The sequence below is a fragment of the Acomys russatus genome, chromosome 1, assembly GCF_903995435.1.
Source record: "Acomys russatus chromosome 1, mAcoRus1.1, whole genome shotgun sequence".
In the NCBI taxonomy this organism is placed as follows: Eukaryota; Metazoa; Chordata; class Mammalia; order Rodentia; family Muridae; genus Acomys; species Acomys russatus.
Window position 1 is genome coordinate 23695351 of NC_067137.1, and position 18657 is coordinate 23714007.

General features: G+C 47.8%; 1 protein-coding gene across 1 annotated transcript in view; it reads left to right on the top strand.

Annotated features, from left to right (window-relative positions):
- Window positions 1–18657, top strand: part of Dpysl5 (dihydropyrimidinase like 5) — an 85536-nt gene that overhangs the window by 49025 nt on the left and 17854 nt on the right. The window contains exons 3-5 of the mRNA XM_051172444.1: window positions 16300–16458; window positions 16964–17143; window positions 18116–18184. Coding sequence (XP_051028401.1) covers window positions 16300–16458; window positions 16964–17143; window positions 18116–18184 — 408 coding nt within the window. The remainder of the gene's footprint in view (window positions 1–16299; window positions 16459–16963; window positions 17144–18115; window positions 18185–18657) is intronic.

The window sequence follows — 18657 nt, forward strand, 5'->3', positions numbered from 1 at the left end:
GCCTGGGCTGGCTTCTCGGTTCATGCTTGTTCCTTGTCTCTCCCTTTGCCACACATAACACACTTGGACTTGGCGTCTTTAATCTCTAAGCCCCAGACTCAATGGCCCTGAGGTGGTCTGTTTTCCCCACCATGTAAAAACCAGAGTTCAAAATGAGGCATATTCAGACCCAGCAGGCTGGGGATCCCAGACCCCTGCTAGCACCTGGAAACATGTCACTCCCCCCAGGACCTTTTCCTGGTATCCCCTTGCTGCAATAGGAGGGCCCCGACCCCCTGTCTGAGCCATCAGACATCTGACTTGTGGTTCAGAGTAACTGTCTATCCATCAGGCACCTGTCCTGGTTTTTCAGAAGCCCTCTCCGGCAGATCTTGCAATCTGTCTGTCCTTCCTAGGTGGGAAGCTGTATCTCAGAGGTCATAGCATTTGCCAGATTAATAAATGGCAGGGCATGCAGGGGTGGGAGGGGACACACACCTTTAGTCTCAGCACTTGGGAGGCAGAGGCAGGCATATCTCAGAGTCCAAGGCCAGCCTGGTCTACAGAGTGAGTTCCAGGATAGCCAGGGCTACACAGAGAAATCCTGCCTCAAAAAAACAAAACAAAAAATAAATAAATACAGTAAATGTGGGACATGCCTGGCATCCTTAACAGTTTTATGGCACTGTCGCCACTTAGCTATGGGACAAAATCAAGGCCCTGATATCATTGAATCACCATGCACAGAGAACAATTAGGGTTACAAGCACTTCAGACTGGAGCGCTGTTCAACCCTCCTCTTGGGCATCTGTAGACAGCCTGGACTTTAACTAAGCATCTGTGGGGCCTGCTGGTCCATAAACTTTCCCACTTTGAGACTTAGAAGTGCCTTTGCTAGAGAGCAGGATGACAAAGGGTCTCTCTGTGCAGCTCTGCCTTAGAGCCGTTTCCACAGGCCCCCTTGGCTTCTTGAGCGCTGGCAGCCACGTTCCTTCTACTACACAGCTCCCTTTGAGGCTCATCTCCGGTCTCCATGGTAACCGCATGTCGGGAGACCGTCTGCACAGCGCTGGGGCTTTGTATTAAACACAATGAATCTAAATTGGGTGCTCGGCAGTGAAGATAAGCATTCTGGATCAGAGAGAGGCCCCCGGCTCCTCGTTTCATAATTTTAAATGTTGGTACAATTCTCTGTGTTAGCCCTATAATTCAAGCCCCAGCCATAACTCTCCTCTATGTCAGCTACAGCTAGGTCTAATTTCCCTTGCACCCTTTTCCATTCTTTGAATTTTGGAAGTGGGGAGCCCCTCGGTCATACAGGGCTAGCCCGAGCTGAGGGAGCACTAAAGTGGAGGTACCCTGGGGCTGTGCTCAGATGGGCTCTCACTCAGTTTGCCTTCTATGTCCCACTATAAAATGAGAGGAGTCACTCCATCCTACAATAGTTTTTTTTTTTTTTAATTATGGTGGTAAATAGATCTAATGTGAAATTTCCCACTTTAACCATGTAAGCATAGCTCTCTGTGGGATTTAGGTATGTTCATTTGGACACATTGCCACCAGTATGTCCAGAGCCTGCCGTCTTAATCGCAGCTCCCCACCACTGAATGCTAAGCCTGCTTCCTCCTCTCCTCCGTGTAGCCGCCGCTCTGCCGTCTGTCTCCTTGAGTGTGACTGGCACGACCTGCATTTGGGTGGAACCCGACAGTGTTTGTTCTTAGCGGCAACTTCCTTCCCTTAGTGTAATGCCTTCAAGGTTCGTCTGTGACGTAGCCCGTCAGAAGAATGTTCCATTGTGTGCACAGACCACATGCTCCGACCCTCTCACCTGCGGCTATGGATGGAGCCTTGGGTTGCCTCCACTCTTTACAAATTGTGACTGCTGTGGACACGGGTGTGTGCATGTCCGCTCAAGTCCCCACATGTAAATTACAGAACATTTTTTTTTAGACAAGTTACACAGCCTTGCATGGCCTGGAATGACAAAACTTTCCCTGGGAAAACACACACACACACACACACACACACACACACACACACACACACACACACACTCATCTCAGATAGGGATCCCATGACAGATTCCACCAAAGTCCAACTTGATACCAGTGAGTTGTATTGGGGTAACTTACCAAAGTGTGGGTGAGGGGTTACTTACAGAAGTGACTCAAAGACAGCTTTAAGAACAATGCCCACCCCAGCATGGGCAACAGCTCACAGAACTGGGAGCCTGGAGCACACTGCACAGCCTGCAGGCAGCTCAGCGGGTCGGAGTGTCCTTTCCAGGTGCCTCCAGTTGGCCTGAACTTCTTCCAGGCACCTCAGCTGGGGCCTGTTTCTTCCAAGCAGCTGGTCTGGTCTCAGCTTTGCTTGTCTGAGAGTCCGTCTAGCTTTATACTATGATAGGGAGGGGCCTAATGAGTCTGGTCAGTTTCAGGGACTTCCTGAAGCTATTTTGAGTTTTTTTTTTAATCTTCCTGTTTAAAGAGCTTCCGTGTAGGATGGAATGTTTCAGTCTTACAAGATACTGTCACAGAACAAGCACGTAGACCAGGCAGCCTTCCAGCTCACGGGGACCCATTTCTGTGGATGCTTGCATGTCTGTCTCCCTGCCCAATCTTGGGTCCTTACCTTGACCAACAGAGCCTGTCTCTTAGGCCAATTACCCTTGGGCACCAGTTCTCCAGTTCTTCTGTGGAAGGAGATTGGCTGGCCTTTGTAGAGAAGTGTGACATTAGTTTTCCTTACGTAAACCTAAGACTGATGTGTATCCATCCTTCAGATCAGTACGGACATATAATCCATTATTAAGAAAAAGGAACTTACATAGTAATTTTGAGGAACATTTTGTCATTTTGAATCCTAGACTGTCTTTGTAAGTAGCTTATCAGCAGCAGGAAGAATGGAGACTTGGCCCAGATGAAGAACATTAGCAAATGTTTGGGATTATGGATGGGAGGTAGCTGGATAGAAATTATTAGAAGCAGATGGCATGGGATTGGGGCAGGGATCCCATACCTGCCCCACTATGGGAAGTAGTTTAGGGGATTGATATCTGCCCTGCCCCAGGTTAAATAAGGCTATTTTAAGATATAAAAGCTGTCTGTGTCTTGATTGATTGCTAGTGGGTTAGAAAATACTGCCATAGCCAGGCATGGCAGCGTATGCCTTTCGGATCGATGTGAGTTCGAGGCCAGCCTGGTCTACAAAGCGAGTCTCAGACAGCCAAAGCTACACAGAGAAACCCTGTCTCGGAAAACCAAAGGAAAAAAATAAAAAGAAAATACTGCCGTAATAATAAACATTATTAGGCCATAGTGATAAACTAACCACGGCAGGAAGGTGTATACCACTATTTCCAGCTTACAGAACCTTAAAAAAATCTTTGTATTTACTTTTCGGCATTTTCATACATGTACACAATGTGTCTTGATCATACTAAACCCCAGCTCCTCCCTCCTCATCCTCCACGCCTCTCAAAATATCTCCCTCCCACCTTGATGACTTTTTTGAGCCCTGCTGGACTGTCGCCCGAGCCTGTTGGCTTGAGCCTGCATAGATAAGCACAGCTTCAGGAAGCTCAGGCGTGCACAGCCACACCATGTTTAAAGATAGCACATTTCACAGCGCCCCTCTTTTTTCTTTCATTCCATCCTCTCTTCCACAGTGTTCCCTGAGCCTTGAGGGGGTCCATACAGATGTCCCACTTAGGGCTGAGCATTCCACAGTCACTTATTTTCAGTACTTTGGCCAGCTCTCACTATGGAGTCATTTTGAGGATCAAAAACTACAGTGAATCTTAAGAACATCGCACACAGTAGGCTATCAGTAGAGTTAAGTTTTTTTTTTTCTGAAGTTAAACCTGGGAGTTACTGTCATGGTGGGCTGATGACTTCAGCGAGGGCGATGATGTCATGCTATGCTAGTGACAGGTTTTGTCTGTCTCCCTAGTCCCTTGTGGAAATTGATTCATTCTAGGGCTTAAAGGAAACGTCTTAGCCGTGGGAATGTGTGTCATGCCCCACCGTAAAAACCATGCATGCTTTTATAGTCCTCCCAGCAATTGAGAGCCATGTATTCCTAACTTCCAAAATGGGAGGGGAAAAAAAGCCTTTAGGCCCACCGCATAGTCTTTCTTGTCAGCAGTCTATTTTAAGCACACCCTCCAGGAACCCCTGAAGCTGAAGGGGCACGGCTGGAGCCTGAAGGCTCTCAGAGGCTGATTCTGAGCCTCACATCTGCTCTCAGCAGCCCAGGGGAGTGTGGGCGTGGGGGCATAGATGCCTAGATTGCAGCCTGCGCCATCTCTGAAAACCCTGGACGATGGCGGTGTCTGCCGTCCATGGTAACAACTAAAGATTAAAGGTAGGACCCGCCCCTGCACCCATCCGCGCTGCCTATGGCAATGAGAGACAGGGCCCAGGGATGGTCTGGGTCTGATTTCACCGCATCTTCTATAGGAAGCACTCTCTTGCTGCCCTGGAACGCTCCAAGTACAAGAACCTCGGACCTTGGATCCATCTTTCCCTGTGGGGTCTGCAGTGCACCTTACCCAGCTCCTGTCAATGGTCCTACTGCCAGCCAACCCCGCTGGATGCAACAGCCCCAGCCAGAGACAACCAACTCCCTTTGTATACAGGAATGCGTGGCAGACAGAGAGGAGATTAGGAGCCCTTGTCCAGCCTCCTTCTGGCCAGTCCAAGGCCTGGATGCCCCGCGGCACTCCTTATTAAAACACGAAAGGAGGAGGAAACTTGGATTTCATAGCCGAGCCTACGATTTCCTTTGACTTCTCAGCAGCGGTTTGCTGCAGGCTATGTATGGGTATGCACCCGCTGAGCAGAAGCCGGGGCGCCTGAACACGAGTGCTTACAGAAGGCCCCCGTCTGCTCCCCTGTGAGAAGGCCCTGCTTTTTAACCTCTAGACTCTTCCTGGAAGCCAGCCGGTCTAGGAGTACCAGCACCTTGGCTTCCATGGCTTCGTGCAAAGCGGGGCTCCTTGGGGATCCCCTGTTGGTCTCCCTCCTGCTCTTGTCTGCAGCTTTGACCCGATACTATTTGGCCTCCTCTAGGGTCTAAAACCAGACTTTTTTTTTTTTTTTTTTTTTTTCCCCTCTGAGTCCTGGTATTTCCCCAGAAAAATCTGTAACCAATGACTCCTCTGTTTAACTAAAAGTCTCTAACACCTGTGGACACCAATTCAAAACCCTCAAAACCAAGCAAGGTCCTTATTTCTAGCAACAGCCTTTCCTCTGCCATCTTCAGAGACTGGTACCATATCCACCCAACCTGAGCTTCCTTACCAATGTCTTAGTTAGGGTTTCTGTTGCTGTGAAGAGACATCATGACCAGGGCAACTCTTTTTTTTGTTTTTTTCACCCTTTCTTTTTTTGGTTTTTCAAGACAAGGTTTCTTTGTGTAATAGCCCTGGCTGTCCTAGACTCATTTGTACACCAAGCTGACCTTGAACTCACAAAGCCCCACCTGCCTCTGCTTCCCGAGGGCTGGGATTACAGGTGTGGGCCACTGTGCCCAGCGACCATGGCAGCTTTTATAAAGGAAAGCATTTCACTGAGGCTGGCTTACAGTTCAGAGGGTTAGTCCATTGTCATCATGGTGGGAAGCATGGCGGCACGCAGGCACAGACGGTGCTGGAGAGGGAGCTGAGAGTTCTACATTCTTATCGGGCAGGCAGCCAGGCAAAAGAGTGAGCCATCGCCTGGATTGGGCTTCTAAAACCTCAAAGCCCACACCCCTGTGACATGCTTCCTCCAACCAGGCCACACCTCCAATAACGCCACTCCCTATGAGTCAGCCACTCCGTATGAGTCAAAGAGGGCCATTTTCTTTCTTTTTTTTTTTTTTTTTTAGTCAACAATGTATTTTACTATACATCTCAGATTTATACATTTCATATATGCTTTTAAAGCTTCAATTAACAGTTCAGTACAAAATTTATATATATATATATATATGTGTGTGTGTGTGTGTGTGTGTGTGTGTGTGTGTGTGTGTGTGTGTGTGCAGCAGTGGTTCTCAGGCACAGGATTTAGGAGGAGGATGGAGGGGGTCTTTTCTTGGCATGTACTGCACACTGTCAACCATGATAGTGGAACGCGTCCTTCTGACTTAGCTGCCTGATTGAATTTTACTACGGCAAACAGTTTGAACATGTATGCTATTGCTCATTGGAGTGATAAGATTTGGAAGTATATAGCCTGTGTTTTCATGAAGTCTTTTTCATGCAAACTACCACAGGTAAGATCATCCGACACCTACCTCACTCCCACAGCGGAAAGTCCAAGTCAAGCTTGCCAGCTTCTAGTTGCACCCTCTCCATCCTTGCCTCTTGTCCCCGTGCATAACTGCACTGCACTGCACTTCTAGAAAACAGAGCACAGAGGGGTCTGGAGATAGACAGTGGTAGAGTGTCTGCCCAGCAGGCATGAGTCTCTGAGTTCGGTCCACAACACTGGGTGAGCCAGGTGTGATAGCATGCCTCTGTCACACTAGGGAGGTAGAGGCAGGAGGTTCAGACAGTCAAGGTCACCGTCAACTTTATAGCAAGTTTGTGGCCAGCTCAGCCTGTAGGAGACCCTGATGAAGAAAAAAATGGGGGGAGGGGGCAGGGAATGACACCTACAGCCCAAACCAAATTTAGCCTGCGCCAGGACCCTCTGCACTGTGTTTATGCTAGATTTCTGCTGGCTCCCAGACCCTTTTGTTAGTCATTCCCGGCTCTCTTCCTCAGCTGTCTCAGCCTGCTCTCTCTTGCCCAGCTCCTGGGTGAGCCCCATGACTCCCCGGAAGTGGATTTTCATGTGCATTTCCCGAGCTTCATCTTGGCTCATACCAGCTTTCAGGGCATTTAGCCTCACTTCCTGGTCTGCTAGGAAGTGTGGGAGCAAGAGTCTGCTGCCTCAGTCTTCTTGGTGGGCCTCTGATGGTCTCCTCCCGTGTCCACACCCTGCCCCCAGTGGATGGCAAGAATAGGTAGGCATAGCAACTTAGCCTCCTCATCTGGCCAATGGGGATAGAGCGCCTTTTAAATGGGGTGTTGTCGGAAATAAGCAAAGTACACAGTAAGTGCTCAGTTATGTTAGTATCCGTGATTTTTATCTCCATCTGAATGTCCCTTTATCAGCTTTATCCCATGATATCTAAAAGGCCCCTCCCCCTCTCCTGCTACTTAATTTTCCCTCCTCCATTGTCGAAACTCCCTTCCTCAGGAAGCGTGGTTCAGTACACCCACCCCACCCCCGTCCCAAAGTCCCGATTGGTCACCCCACACTGCCACTGGACTCTTCCACAGCTAGATTGACATTCTTGTCTGATTGCCTTGGTCTTCCTCTATCACCTGAGGCTGGCCTTGGCTGCACTCAGCTTATAGCCAAGATCCAGGAGAAACCCATCGGCTCTCAAACCGGCCTCTTCCTGGACTGTCAAAGTAAGAGAATGACCTCAGGGCTCTCTCTACAGGAGCTCCTAAGCCCACACTCCCCGACCCCTCACTGCTACCACCAATGTAAATACAAGCTGACAAACACTGCTAATTGCAAGGATTCCAGGCTAATCAAGGTCCGTGCATTCTGGCCTAATTAGACTTTCCACAGCCCAAACCGAACAGGTCCATTCTCCGTCCGGTGCCCCAACTTTGCCACACCACTCCCTACTCTGAGTGCCACACCTACCTTCCTGTCCCAGCGTGACCTTCCCTTACAGCAGTCCTCTCCACATCCCTGAGGACTTTGTCTTGCCCTGGCTTGTGTTCCCACAGCATCCCGAAGTCGATTCTATTGGCAACGAGCATTTCCCCCTCGTCCTCTTTGCCAGTTGGACTCCACTCCATAAGACATTTATTTTCTTGCTTCTGAGGCACAGCTACACAGATGCTGCTTCCAAGTCACTGCTGCCCACAGTCACAGTTTACTGAGCTCCTCCTGTGCAGGCACAGAGCTGGGCACCTGACATGCATGGCATCACTTAATCCTTTTTTTTTTTTTTTAATTTTCTACATTAGTGTGTTATGTGTGATCAGACTTGGCAGTAAGCATTCAAAGGCATATATCCGGTCCCACCACTAATTCTCATAGCCGCCCCATGAGGGCTGTGTTCCCACCTCCACATGCAAAGTGAGCAAATGGGGTTCAGAGTGATTAGATAACTGCTGACGGCCTAACAATGACTGATTTACAGGACTGGGGTGCTTTACTGAAAACTCAGGGTCAACAAAAGCCAAAAGAGATGAAAATTTATTTATTTATTATTTGCTTATTTGTTTGTTTACTTATTTTCAGAGTCAGACTTTCTCTGTTGTAGCCCTGGCTGTCCTGGAAACTAACTCTATAGACCAGACTGGTCTCAAACTCAGAGATCCACCTGCCCCTGCCTTCCAAGTGCCGGGGTTAAAGGTGTGCACCACCACCCAGCTGGGATAAAAAATTTTAAAGTAGAAAAGAAAAAGAAAGTTGGAGTTTTGCATAGTCCAGGCCAGTCTGAAAGGTACTGTGTAGCTGGGGCTGTCTTTGAACTCATCCCATCCTCCTGTGTCCACCCCCACATGCTTAGGTTACAGTGTGCATCACTACACCTGCCTCCGGAACACACACACATGCACACATACACGTACACTAAGTTTGATTCTTGTCCAGGTAATTTTTCCCTTAGGTTTAGCGTTCACATCCTTGAAGCGTCGGGCACACACATAGGAAAGTGTTATCCCTAACACGTGTCATGATTGAATGCTGCCTGTTTCCTCTGAGGAAAGCTAAACAAATGAGGTGTGAGTCTTAAATAGAGGAATGTTCGGGATGAGCACACGAGGAGATCATGAGGTGGTCTACATCGTGAGTTCCAGGCCAGACAAAAGTACATAGGGAGACTCCGCCTCAAAAACAACAAACAAGCAAACGCAAATCAATGAAAGAGCCGATTTCCAAGAAGGCTAGTGAGCAATAGATAACTGAAAGTGAAGGATGTTGCCCCAAGTAAGATAGAAACCACTGAGCCAGTGATTTTTTTTTCAGTACTTAGAATATGAATTTTTTTAAAAAGTGATTTTAAAGTGAAAAGAAAACGTGGTTCAGCAATTTTTTGCAAAGCAGATCCACGTAAACAAGTGATGGCTTTAGCAACTTCATGAAGGTACATCTGCAAAACACAGCTGTATTGGTCTGTTTACTGTGGCTATAATAAAATACTAGAGGCTGCATGGTTTATGATCAAAAGAGGCTTAGTTTGGCTTATAATTCTGAAGGGCCAAGGCCAAGGGGCTGCATCCGGTGGTGTGGCCTTCTTGCCAGCAGTGTCCTAAAAGAGTTCGTGGGGGGCGGGGGAGAGTGCAAGGTGTTACATAGCAAGAGACAGGACAAGTATGTGGCCATCTATTCTCTGGTCTTGATCCCTACAAGACCATAGTCTTAAATCATGAGGCTACACTCTATGACTTTGCCTTAATCACCTCCCAAAGCCCCCACCAGAAATGGTAATGGGATTTTTTTTTTTTTACCCTTTCAACATCTCTCAGTGTGGATTAAATTTTAACACACAAACCACTAGGAAGTGATGCTCAAATTATATCCAAAGCGTAGCAACATCAGATATTTGTCCTTTGAATCTCAGTATAAACTCCCTTTAAAGTGAGTTCGTCAGGCCGTTCGTCAATATAGCAGAACCGTAACCGTTTCCTTGCATATTCCCCCACCCGGCTCCTCCACCTCTCCCCGCACACCCCTCCAGGATCCTGCTCACCAGAGCGTGTACTCTAGGGAAAACCCACAGACTGGCCCTGGCCCACGTGTCTTCTCAACAGCAGAGGACAATGTTTGACCTGTTAATTCTTGGCCTTGGAGCAAGACAAACTGCATTACATGGGAAAGCATTGGGGGAGGGTCAGAGGGCATCTCTGTAGGAAACCGAGGGAAACAGCAAGATCTGTAGCATGCAGCGATGTGGGAGATACTAAGAGAATGATTCTTCAAAGCCCTTTGCATAAAGCTAAGAAGGGCCAACATATTCTTCCCTCCTGTGTCAGCAAATAAAGGTATCTGAGTGACCACAGTACCTGTGCAGTTTGCTGAGCTGCTGTCAGGTGAGCATGCAGATCCCATGTCAGGCTGTGTGATGGAATGCACTTCTGAAGTAGATGTCGTGCATAAAAGGTTGGATTTTAGTACAGGTTCTGGCTCTTAGCTAAATCTATGCCTGGAAACTGTGTCATCAAGTGGATTATTATATGATTAGTGTTTTTAGAGAACAATTAAGGCTAGTATTCCTGTTCATCAAATAAATCCAGACCTACCCAGCAGCATGCCCTACATGTCAAAACCAGAAATCGGTAGCCTTTTTGAAATAGTAAAATTATGTTTCACTCCCTGCCAGATGTGCACAGTGGTGTTTTGTGACTCCTGGTTAGATAAGTGGTCTTCATGTCCACATTAACTGAAAGAGGTGTGAAATCCTAAAATAGAGTAAAAGCCATGCCCATACACATGGGAGGGAAGGCATGATTGGAGAGAAGTGAGTGTGCATGTTCATGCGTGCGTGTGTGAGTGCTTGCATGCATGCGTAAAAGGCTTGGATTGCTAGACAGTGTGGTCAACCCCCAAATTCAAGGACATCCTAATGGGTTCAGCTCTTCCTTCGTCAGGCAGGGTTGTTGAAGGTCTGCCGGCTCCATAAAGTTGCATGTCCACTTCCTGCTGGTGTGCACCTGCATGTGGGGTCTGCTCACACACACATGTGGGGTCTGCTCACACACACATGTGGTGTCTGCTCACACATACATGTGGTGTCTGCTCACACATGCATGTGGGGGTCTGCTCACACACACATGTGGGGGTCTGCTCACACATGCATGTGGGGGTCTGCTCACACATGCATGAGGATGCTGAGGCATGAGGTGAAGCAGCTCATGTTGCCAAGGGGCACCGACAACTTGATAGTGCAGTGTGCATTTGTAAAATCCACTAGGTAAACAGGGAAGAGAAACCTGGCAGCCTCAGAGCAGTGATGGTGTGAACAGCACAGGGGAGGAGCATTGGCTGTATCAGCATTAATACTTCGTTAGAGACTCCCTCAGGCTAGAGAGACCCTCAGCAAATAAGTCACAGCATGAGGACTGGCTTTCAGGTCCCCAGAACCACACAGAAAGTCAGGTGGGTGTGTCAGGGAACCCTGGGCCAAGCTCGCTGTGTAGACTGGTCAAATCAGTGAGATGCTGCCTCAGTGAATACAGTGGAGAACAATTAAGGAAGATGCCCTTGCTGACATGAACGTTTGGCTTCCGTGCAAATGCAGATGAACACATGAGAATGCACACATATGAATATGCACACACATACATACCCAAATATACAAAGGAAAAAATCTCATCTGGGGGTGTGTCTCAGTGGCAAAGCAAGGGTTTAACATATAAGACCCTGGGTTCATACTGCCGTTCCCCTACACACACACACACACACACACACACAAAGCAGTATTTATCTGGAGCAAAAATGTTAAAATTATTAGTAGCTGATAAATTTGTGTGATAGATTCCACGAACACTTTTTTTCTTTTTCTTTTATTGTTTTTAAAGATTTATTTACTTCATTTATTGCATATGAGTGCTTTACAGAAGAGGGGAGCAGATCTCATTATAGATGGTTGGGAGCCACTATGTGGTTGCTGGGAATTGAACTCAGGACCTCTGGAAGAGTAGGTGGTGCTTTTAACCACTGAGCCATCTCTCCAGCCTCACTTTTTTTCTTTTTAAATCTTTGGTGCATTTACTCCACATCTGAAATATCACATAATTGTAACGCCTTTCACCCATGGAAACATGGCTGGCTAAATTTAGTTTTAGCTTTATTTGTATAGTACATATCATAAAGATAACACTGTTTTTAATGTGTGTTGTAAAAATTAGTATATTTCATTTTTTAAAAATTTAGAAAAGAAGAAAAAACAACTCAGGACCATTCACCCCAAAGTGGCCATTGTCAGAATCCTTGGCATGCTTCTGCCTGTGTTTCCTGTAGCGATTCAACGCAGCTCTACGCGTCTTGCGAACACCTGAATCTGCTGCTTTGCTCAAGGCACCTTTCATGTTAGGAGCAGGCTCGTGTTTTGTTTACTTGACAAACTAGAGTCATTTGGGAAGAGGGATCCAACCTGAGAAAATGTCTCCACCAGACTGGCCTGTGGGCAAGCCTATGGGCATTTCCTCTTGCTGAGGGATGTGGGTGGTGCCACCCCTGGGCAGGTGGTCTTGGGGTGCATTAGAAGCGTGAGGAGCAAGTGGTGGCCTCTGTATCAGCTCCACCTTCAGTTCCTGCCCCGCCTGCCTTGGATGGTGGGCTGTGAGTGGAATTCTTCTCCGCAAGCTGCTTTTGTCTGTGCTGTTTCACCACAGCAGCAGAAGCCCTGAGGCAGCCTCCATGAGCGCCCTGCTGCGTTACTGCCTTCAGCTCACCTAAGCAACAGTTTCTGTCTAAGCGGCCATGACGCGTGACAGGCCCACACCACATAGCCCTAAACATGCCTTTCTTAAAGCATCAGGGACAGGACAGTGCCTTGTTCCCCTGGTGATCTGTGCAAGGCCCTTCTGTGGGGTGACGATGACAAGACTTGTCACATCTGTGCTGCCATAGTGTTCCTGTGAACACTGAGCCCAAGGCATTCATCCTGGGCATTAGAACTGTGCCTGTTTAAAAGGCCAGCTGTGTGTGTGTGTGTGTGTGTGTGTGTGTGTGTGTGTGTGTGTCCGTCTGTCTGTGTATGTTTGTGAATCTGTGTATCTGTGTGTGTGTCTCTGTGTGTGCTTGTGTGTCTGTATATCTATGTGTGTCTCTGTGTGTCTGTCTGTGTGTGTGCCTCTGTGTATGTCTGTGTGTATGTGTGTGTGTATGTGTGTGTTGCCTGTGAGGGAATGTACATGCCCAAGTGTCTGTCAGGTAGGCCCTGAGCCCGCAGCTGGTGGGAGGAGGGTTTGCTGAGCCTATGAACTCTGGTTTGGAGGCCCAGAGTAGCAGTGGAGTAGCAGTGGAGTAGCAGTGGAGTAGCAGTGGAGTAGCAGTGGAGTAGCAGTGGAGTAGCAGTGGAGTAGCAGTGGTAGTAATAGTAACATTGCCAGTGTGCCCTTCCAGCTCCCCACAGCTGTGTGGCTGCATGTGGAAGTGCAATAGATTCGGAAGTCAAGAGCACTGCTCTGCATGCTTTCCAGAACTCCTCAGTTCTCCAGACTCCAGAGGATGCTGCTCAGGGCCTCCGACAGCCTGCACTCCCTTCCTCTCGGGGCTCAGAGGCTGTGTCTGCCTAGTGTCCCCTAACCCACACCCAGACCACCGCTGGCCCCTGGAATTCCCTGAGTAAAGGCCAAGAGCCCTTCCAGGACCCACACGAGTCTGAACCTCTCTTCTTGGGGATCATAACGCCAATGTCCAAGGGTGGCATTTTGCAGCAGTGAACAGCGTTGTGACCCGTGTGCTCAGCATGCATCCAGGGTGGAAGCTGTGGAGTGTGGCGGGCTCCGTGGGAAGCCAATGTCTCTGCACTGTAGCTCAGTTTCAGAGGCCCTTGTAGGGACATATTTGTCATAGTCAGAAGATAATGGTTTGTTAGCTCATGTATTTGGAGATTGGGCAAATGAATTGCTCTTCTATCCTTGCCTTGGGGTCCTTGGGCGTTAAGAACATCCTGACTCGGGCTGGAGAGATAGCTCAGTGGTTAAGAGCACCACCTGCTCTTCCAAAGGTCCTGAGTTCAATTCCCAGCAACCACATGGTAGCTCACAACCATCTATAAGGTTACCTGGTGCCCTCTTCTGGCCTACAAGTGAACAAGCAGACAACAATGTATACATAATAATAAAAATAAATCTTAAAAAGAAAAAAAAATAAAAAGAACATCCTGGCTCCTTTATCACTGTGCTCCCCATGGGTTCCCCCCACCCCACCCCCACCCCCTGTCCTCAGCTGCTGCTATGTTGAAGGGGCACAAAGGACAGCAACTGAAAACCAAATAAGAATAAAACAATTTAGGGCATCCAATACTAGTGTATCAGACTCCCCGTGTGCACGTGGACAGGTATGGAATACATGGCAGGACAAAACAGAGTACATCACCTGCCATGAGCATGCGTCAGCCTGGCAGGATCCAGCAGAGTGGGGGAACAGAAGCCAGCTTGGAAACTACAATCTGTGCGTGCCCCATCCCCACCCCCACCCCGCTACTACATGTGTTACACAGAGCTACCACCCTCTGTGGGCTGCTTTGATCAGTGCAAGAAAGTCAGATCACCGAGGAGCTGAGATTTTTCATTCTTTTGTTGTTGTTGTTGTTTTGGTTTTTGTTATTGTTATTGTTTTCTATTATTTCGAGACAGGGTTTGTCTGTGTAGCCTTGGCTGTACTAGACTTGCTATGTAGACCAAGTTGGCCTCGAACTCACAGTGATCTGCCTGCCTCTGCCTCCTTGAGTGCTGGGATGCTGGAGAGATGGCTCAGAAGTTAAGAGTACTATCTGCTCTTGCAGAAGTCCTGAGTTCAATTCCCAGCACCACATGGTGGCTCACAACCATCTATAATGTGCTCGGATGCATACTGTATACCTAATAAATAAAATTAAAAAAAAAAAAGAAAGAAAGAAAAGCGTGTGCCACTGCACCCAGCATGATTTAAACACACCAATCAGGACGGCACTTTACCATTCCAGAAATGATATATTTTCTAGCCCTGTGTGTGAAGAACCCTCTCTTGATTGTTTTAATCATAGCAGGGTTTTATTTCGGAACAGCACGGTTACCCGGAGCATCCTTTGGGTAATGTCAGTTTTGGAAGTTCACAAAAATCACCTGCTCAAATACGTGTTCTGTTTTGAGTTATGGAAGAATTTAGTGTGGGTTTAATCATTCCCCCTCCCCCCACCCCCAGGGCTTTGTTCTGTGATTGTGAGTGAAACTTCTTAAAATTTTCTTCTTATGGACTGAGGGATGGATCAGTGGTCAGAGTGCTTCTCACAGGTGTGAGGACTAGAATTCAGATTCCCAGCACCCAGCCTGGGAAGGTGGAGTCAGGAGACCCCAGAGCAAACAGGCTAGGCCTACTGGCTCGACCAGCGAGCTCTGGGTTTGATGGAGACGCCTTGCTTAGTGGCTAAGATGAAAAAGTAGTTGAGGATTCCCAGCATCCACTTGAGCCTCCACACACACACACAACCATGTGCATGCGTACTTCACACACGTACTTGCCCACATACACGCAAACACACACCCACATGCACAAACACACAGGAGAAATGGAAGAACATCCTTTTACAGTAGCGCTTTGTGAAGCCTGTGAATTGTGGATCGTTTTTCACTTGTAAATTAGACATGCGTCTAAAAGTGCTCTAACCTAGATAAGACAGAAATGAAGCTAATATGCCAGGGGCAGGGACGGGGACACGGGGTGCGGGGACAGGGGACGAGGGTGGGGGGGCAGGGACGGGAGGGAGCAGAGTAGGCAGGGGAATGAGGAGGAAGGGGCTGGTGTTGAACACGTGTGAATTTTTTTTTTTTTTTTTTTTTGCAATCCCACACTAAAACAGTACTTTATTTTGTAAATTTGACCCGTTCATTTTACTCCCAAGTTAAGCAAAACAGTTTCACAAGAAGGGACAGGAAAAAAAAAAAGAAGAAGAAGAAGCGACAGAACAGCTGGACCGTGGTGGTGCACACCTTTAATCTCAGTGGGGGGGGGGGCGGATGGGAAGCCAGGGTGACAGAGTTAGGCAGCTCTCTGAGTTCAAGGCCAGCCTGGTCTACAGAGCAAGTTCTAGGACAGTCAGGGCTACACAGAGAAACCCTGTCTCGAAAAACAAACAAGCAAAAAGGTGACAAAACAGTATCTTCAAAATACCACATTACACACTATGGTTTAATGTATGTATGGAGCTAGATCACCACATTCTATACATGAACTCTTGATTATGTGTCACACTGTATATACTTGGTCTTTGAACATGTTGTCTATATCTTGGGTTTAGCCAAAAATCCCTTGGAGGGAGAGTCTACTGAGAAGATAGAGGCTAGGCTTGGCCTTCGCAGTATACCCAGTACTTTTCCCAAGAAACCAAGCTAGAACTCTGTGTGAGGAAAAAGCAGGTTTGTTTGCTGGACCCACAGGTCGGGAGAAAATCACCCGTCACCCCTCTGAAGCTCTCCTGAACAAGTCTTGCTGCGTCTGATTCTCACAATCTCCATGGTTGTTCTGGGTGCACCCTGCACACTGTGTCTCCCCAGGCTAGTGGCTTAGGTGCAGGCAGAGCTGTGACCAGCTGCCTCTCCCCCTCTTCCTTCAGGCAGCACTGGTTGGAGGCACCACCATGATCATCGGCCATGTCCTGCCTGACAAGGAGACGTCCCTTGTGGAAGCCTATGAGAAGTGCAGGGGTCTGGCCGACCCCAAGGTCTGCTGTGACTATGCCCTCCATGTGGGGATCACCTGGTGGGCGCCCAAGGTAACAGTGCTGATGGAACCCCCAAAGGAGGCACCCAAAGTGGTCTGGTACACAAAAGGTTGTGTGTGGCTGGGGCCTGGTGCTCTCCTGTGTGCATGGACACTCTCCCACCACCCCTCTACCTTCCCTGTGGGCCAAACAAAACATTTAAGTGTCCGTAAAGATGGTGGATGAGCCTGTCCTGCCTAACTTAAAGAACCCATTTCCCAACATTCACAGTGAGGAACAGAGCCCACGGCCATGAGCCAGACTCGGGAACACTGGCTCCCTGCCCTAACTGTTGGTGATCAGTATGTCGTGATGTGCACGTGAGGTACCACAAACACCTAGTGAGGAGGAACGCTGAGTGGCCAGCTCAGGCACAGAGCTGTGTCCTGTGTGTGCTGGGAGTTTGAAGCCTCTGAGACAGTTAGTCGCAGCCCTTCTCAACACTGCCGGGCCCGTCCCTTCACTGGGCCACAGCTGCTGGTGTCACTTGGCACTGACTTGGCCTTTTACTCCCCAGGTGAAAGCGGAAATGGAGACTCTGGTGAGAGAGAAGGGGGTCAACTCCTTCCAGGTGTTCATGACCTACAAGGACTTGTACATGCTTCGAGACAGTGAGCTATACCAAGTGTTTCACGCCTGCAGGGACATTGGGGCGATCCCCCGGGTCCACGCTGAAAATGGGGAGCTGGTGGCCGAGGCAAGTCTGCAGTTGCGACTGCTGTGTGGGGGTGGGGCCAATGGAGACGCTGTACGGGGACACTTTGGTCACTTATCATTGTCCTTCAAGGTTCTCATAAGTCAAGCGGTAAATTGGTGTGAGATATGAACATCTGGGCTGCCAAATCTTGATCTGAAATCCAAGATTTACGTATATTCATACGTATTATATCTATTATATAATACGTAACTATTTATTTACATATATATACATATATTTCAAGAGGTTTCTAAGTCTTAGATGGTAATTTACTATGAATGTTACGATATTTAAATTCTATTATAGCAAACTAATTTAGAGCATCTCCTGGGAATATTTTTTGAGATACAGCATGCAAAATAAACAGCAACACTCCCCTTTGCTATGTGTCTTCATCAGAACTGTTACATCGTAAACATCTCTGGTACAATGAGCAGACACCTTGGTTCTCCTAAGTCTTGGGGTGAAGCTAATCCTATGAGTCACTGATATCAGAGATATTTGTTGAGATTTCCAGGCAGGCATGGTGGCACACGCCTTTAATTCTAGCACTTGGGAGACAGAGGCAGGTGGATCATTGTGAGTTCAAGGCCAGCCTGGTCTACAAAGTGAGTCCAAGGCAGCCAAGGCTACAACACAGAGAAACCCTGTCTTGAAAAACAGAGAGAGAGAGAGAGAGACAGCGCTTGATTTCCAGAGAAGCAGCTTTAACTTTTAAACCAAGTGGCGGTGTTTGTCTTTGGTGTCCCATGCCATTGCTTAGTGGCTAGGTTGTATTTTTAAGAATAAGAGATATTGTCCAGTCCTTAAGAAGTGAAAAGAGAATCCGGAGATGTTTACATGAGGCCCCAGTTTATCCTTTGGAAAATGTACATTACAGACGGAAACATACTAGCATCCTCTACAGTCGCTTAGGTTTGGTAGTTTCTTGTACCTCTGTAATTCTCTTCTCTTTCTCTTGCCATTATCCAGGGTGCTAAGGAGGCTCTAGATCTGGGTATCACAGGCCCAGAAGGAATCGAGATCAGCCGTCCAGAGGAGGTGAGAGAAACTTCCCGTGTCTGCAGTCAGCTTCTTCTCTTTCATGAAGATCTCTTGTGTTATTTAGTTTTCTGTCACTGAAAATAAGGCTGAGAGAAAGATGGTGGTGATTTTTATTAGTATTATTAGTATTAGTATTAGTATTATTACTACTACTCATGGTTTCAAAGAATTCAGTGGCTGTTTCCACTTGAGCATAGTGACAGGCACATGTGGCAGAGGAGGCCTGGTCGTGTGATAATCAACCAGGAAGCAGAGAGTGAAACAGGAAGTGGCCAGGGAACTAGCAAGGAAGGACCCGCCGCCCAGTTGTCTCCTTCTTCCAGATCAGCTTTGCCTCTTGTTTCCAAAAATACCACCACTATCTATAGACCAAGAAATGGTGCCCTGAGACTGTGGGAAATATTATGTATTCAAACCGTAACAATGTAGAATAAATATGGTACACAGCAAGTTTGAGGCCAGCCTGGGCT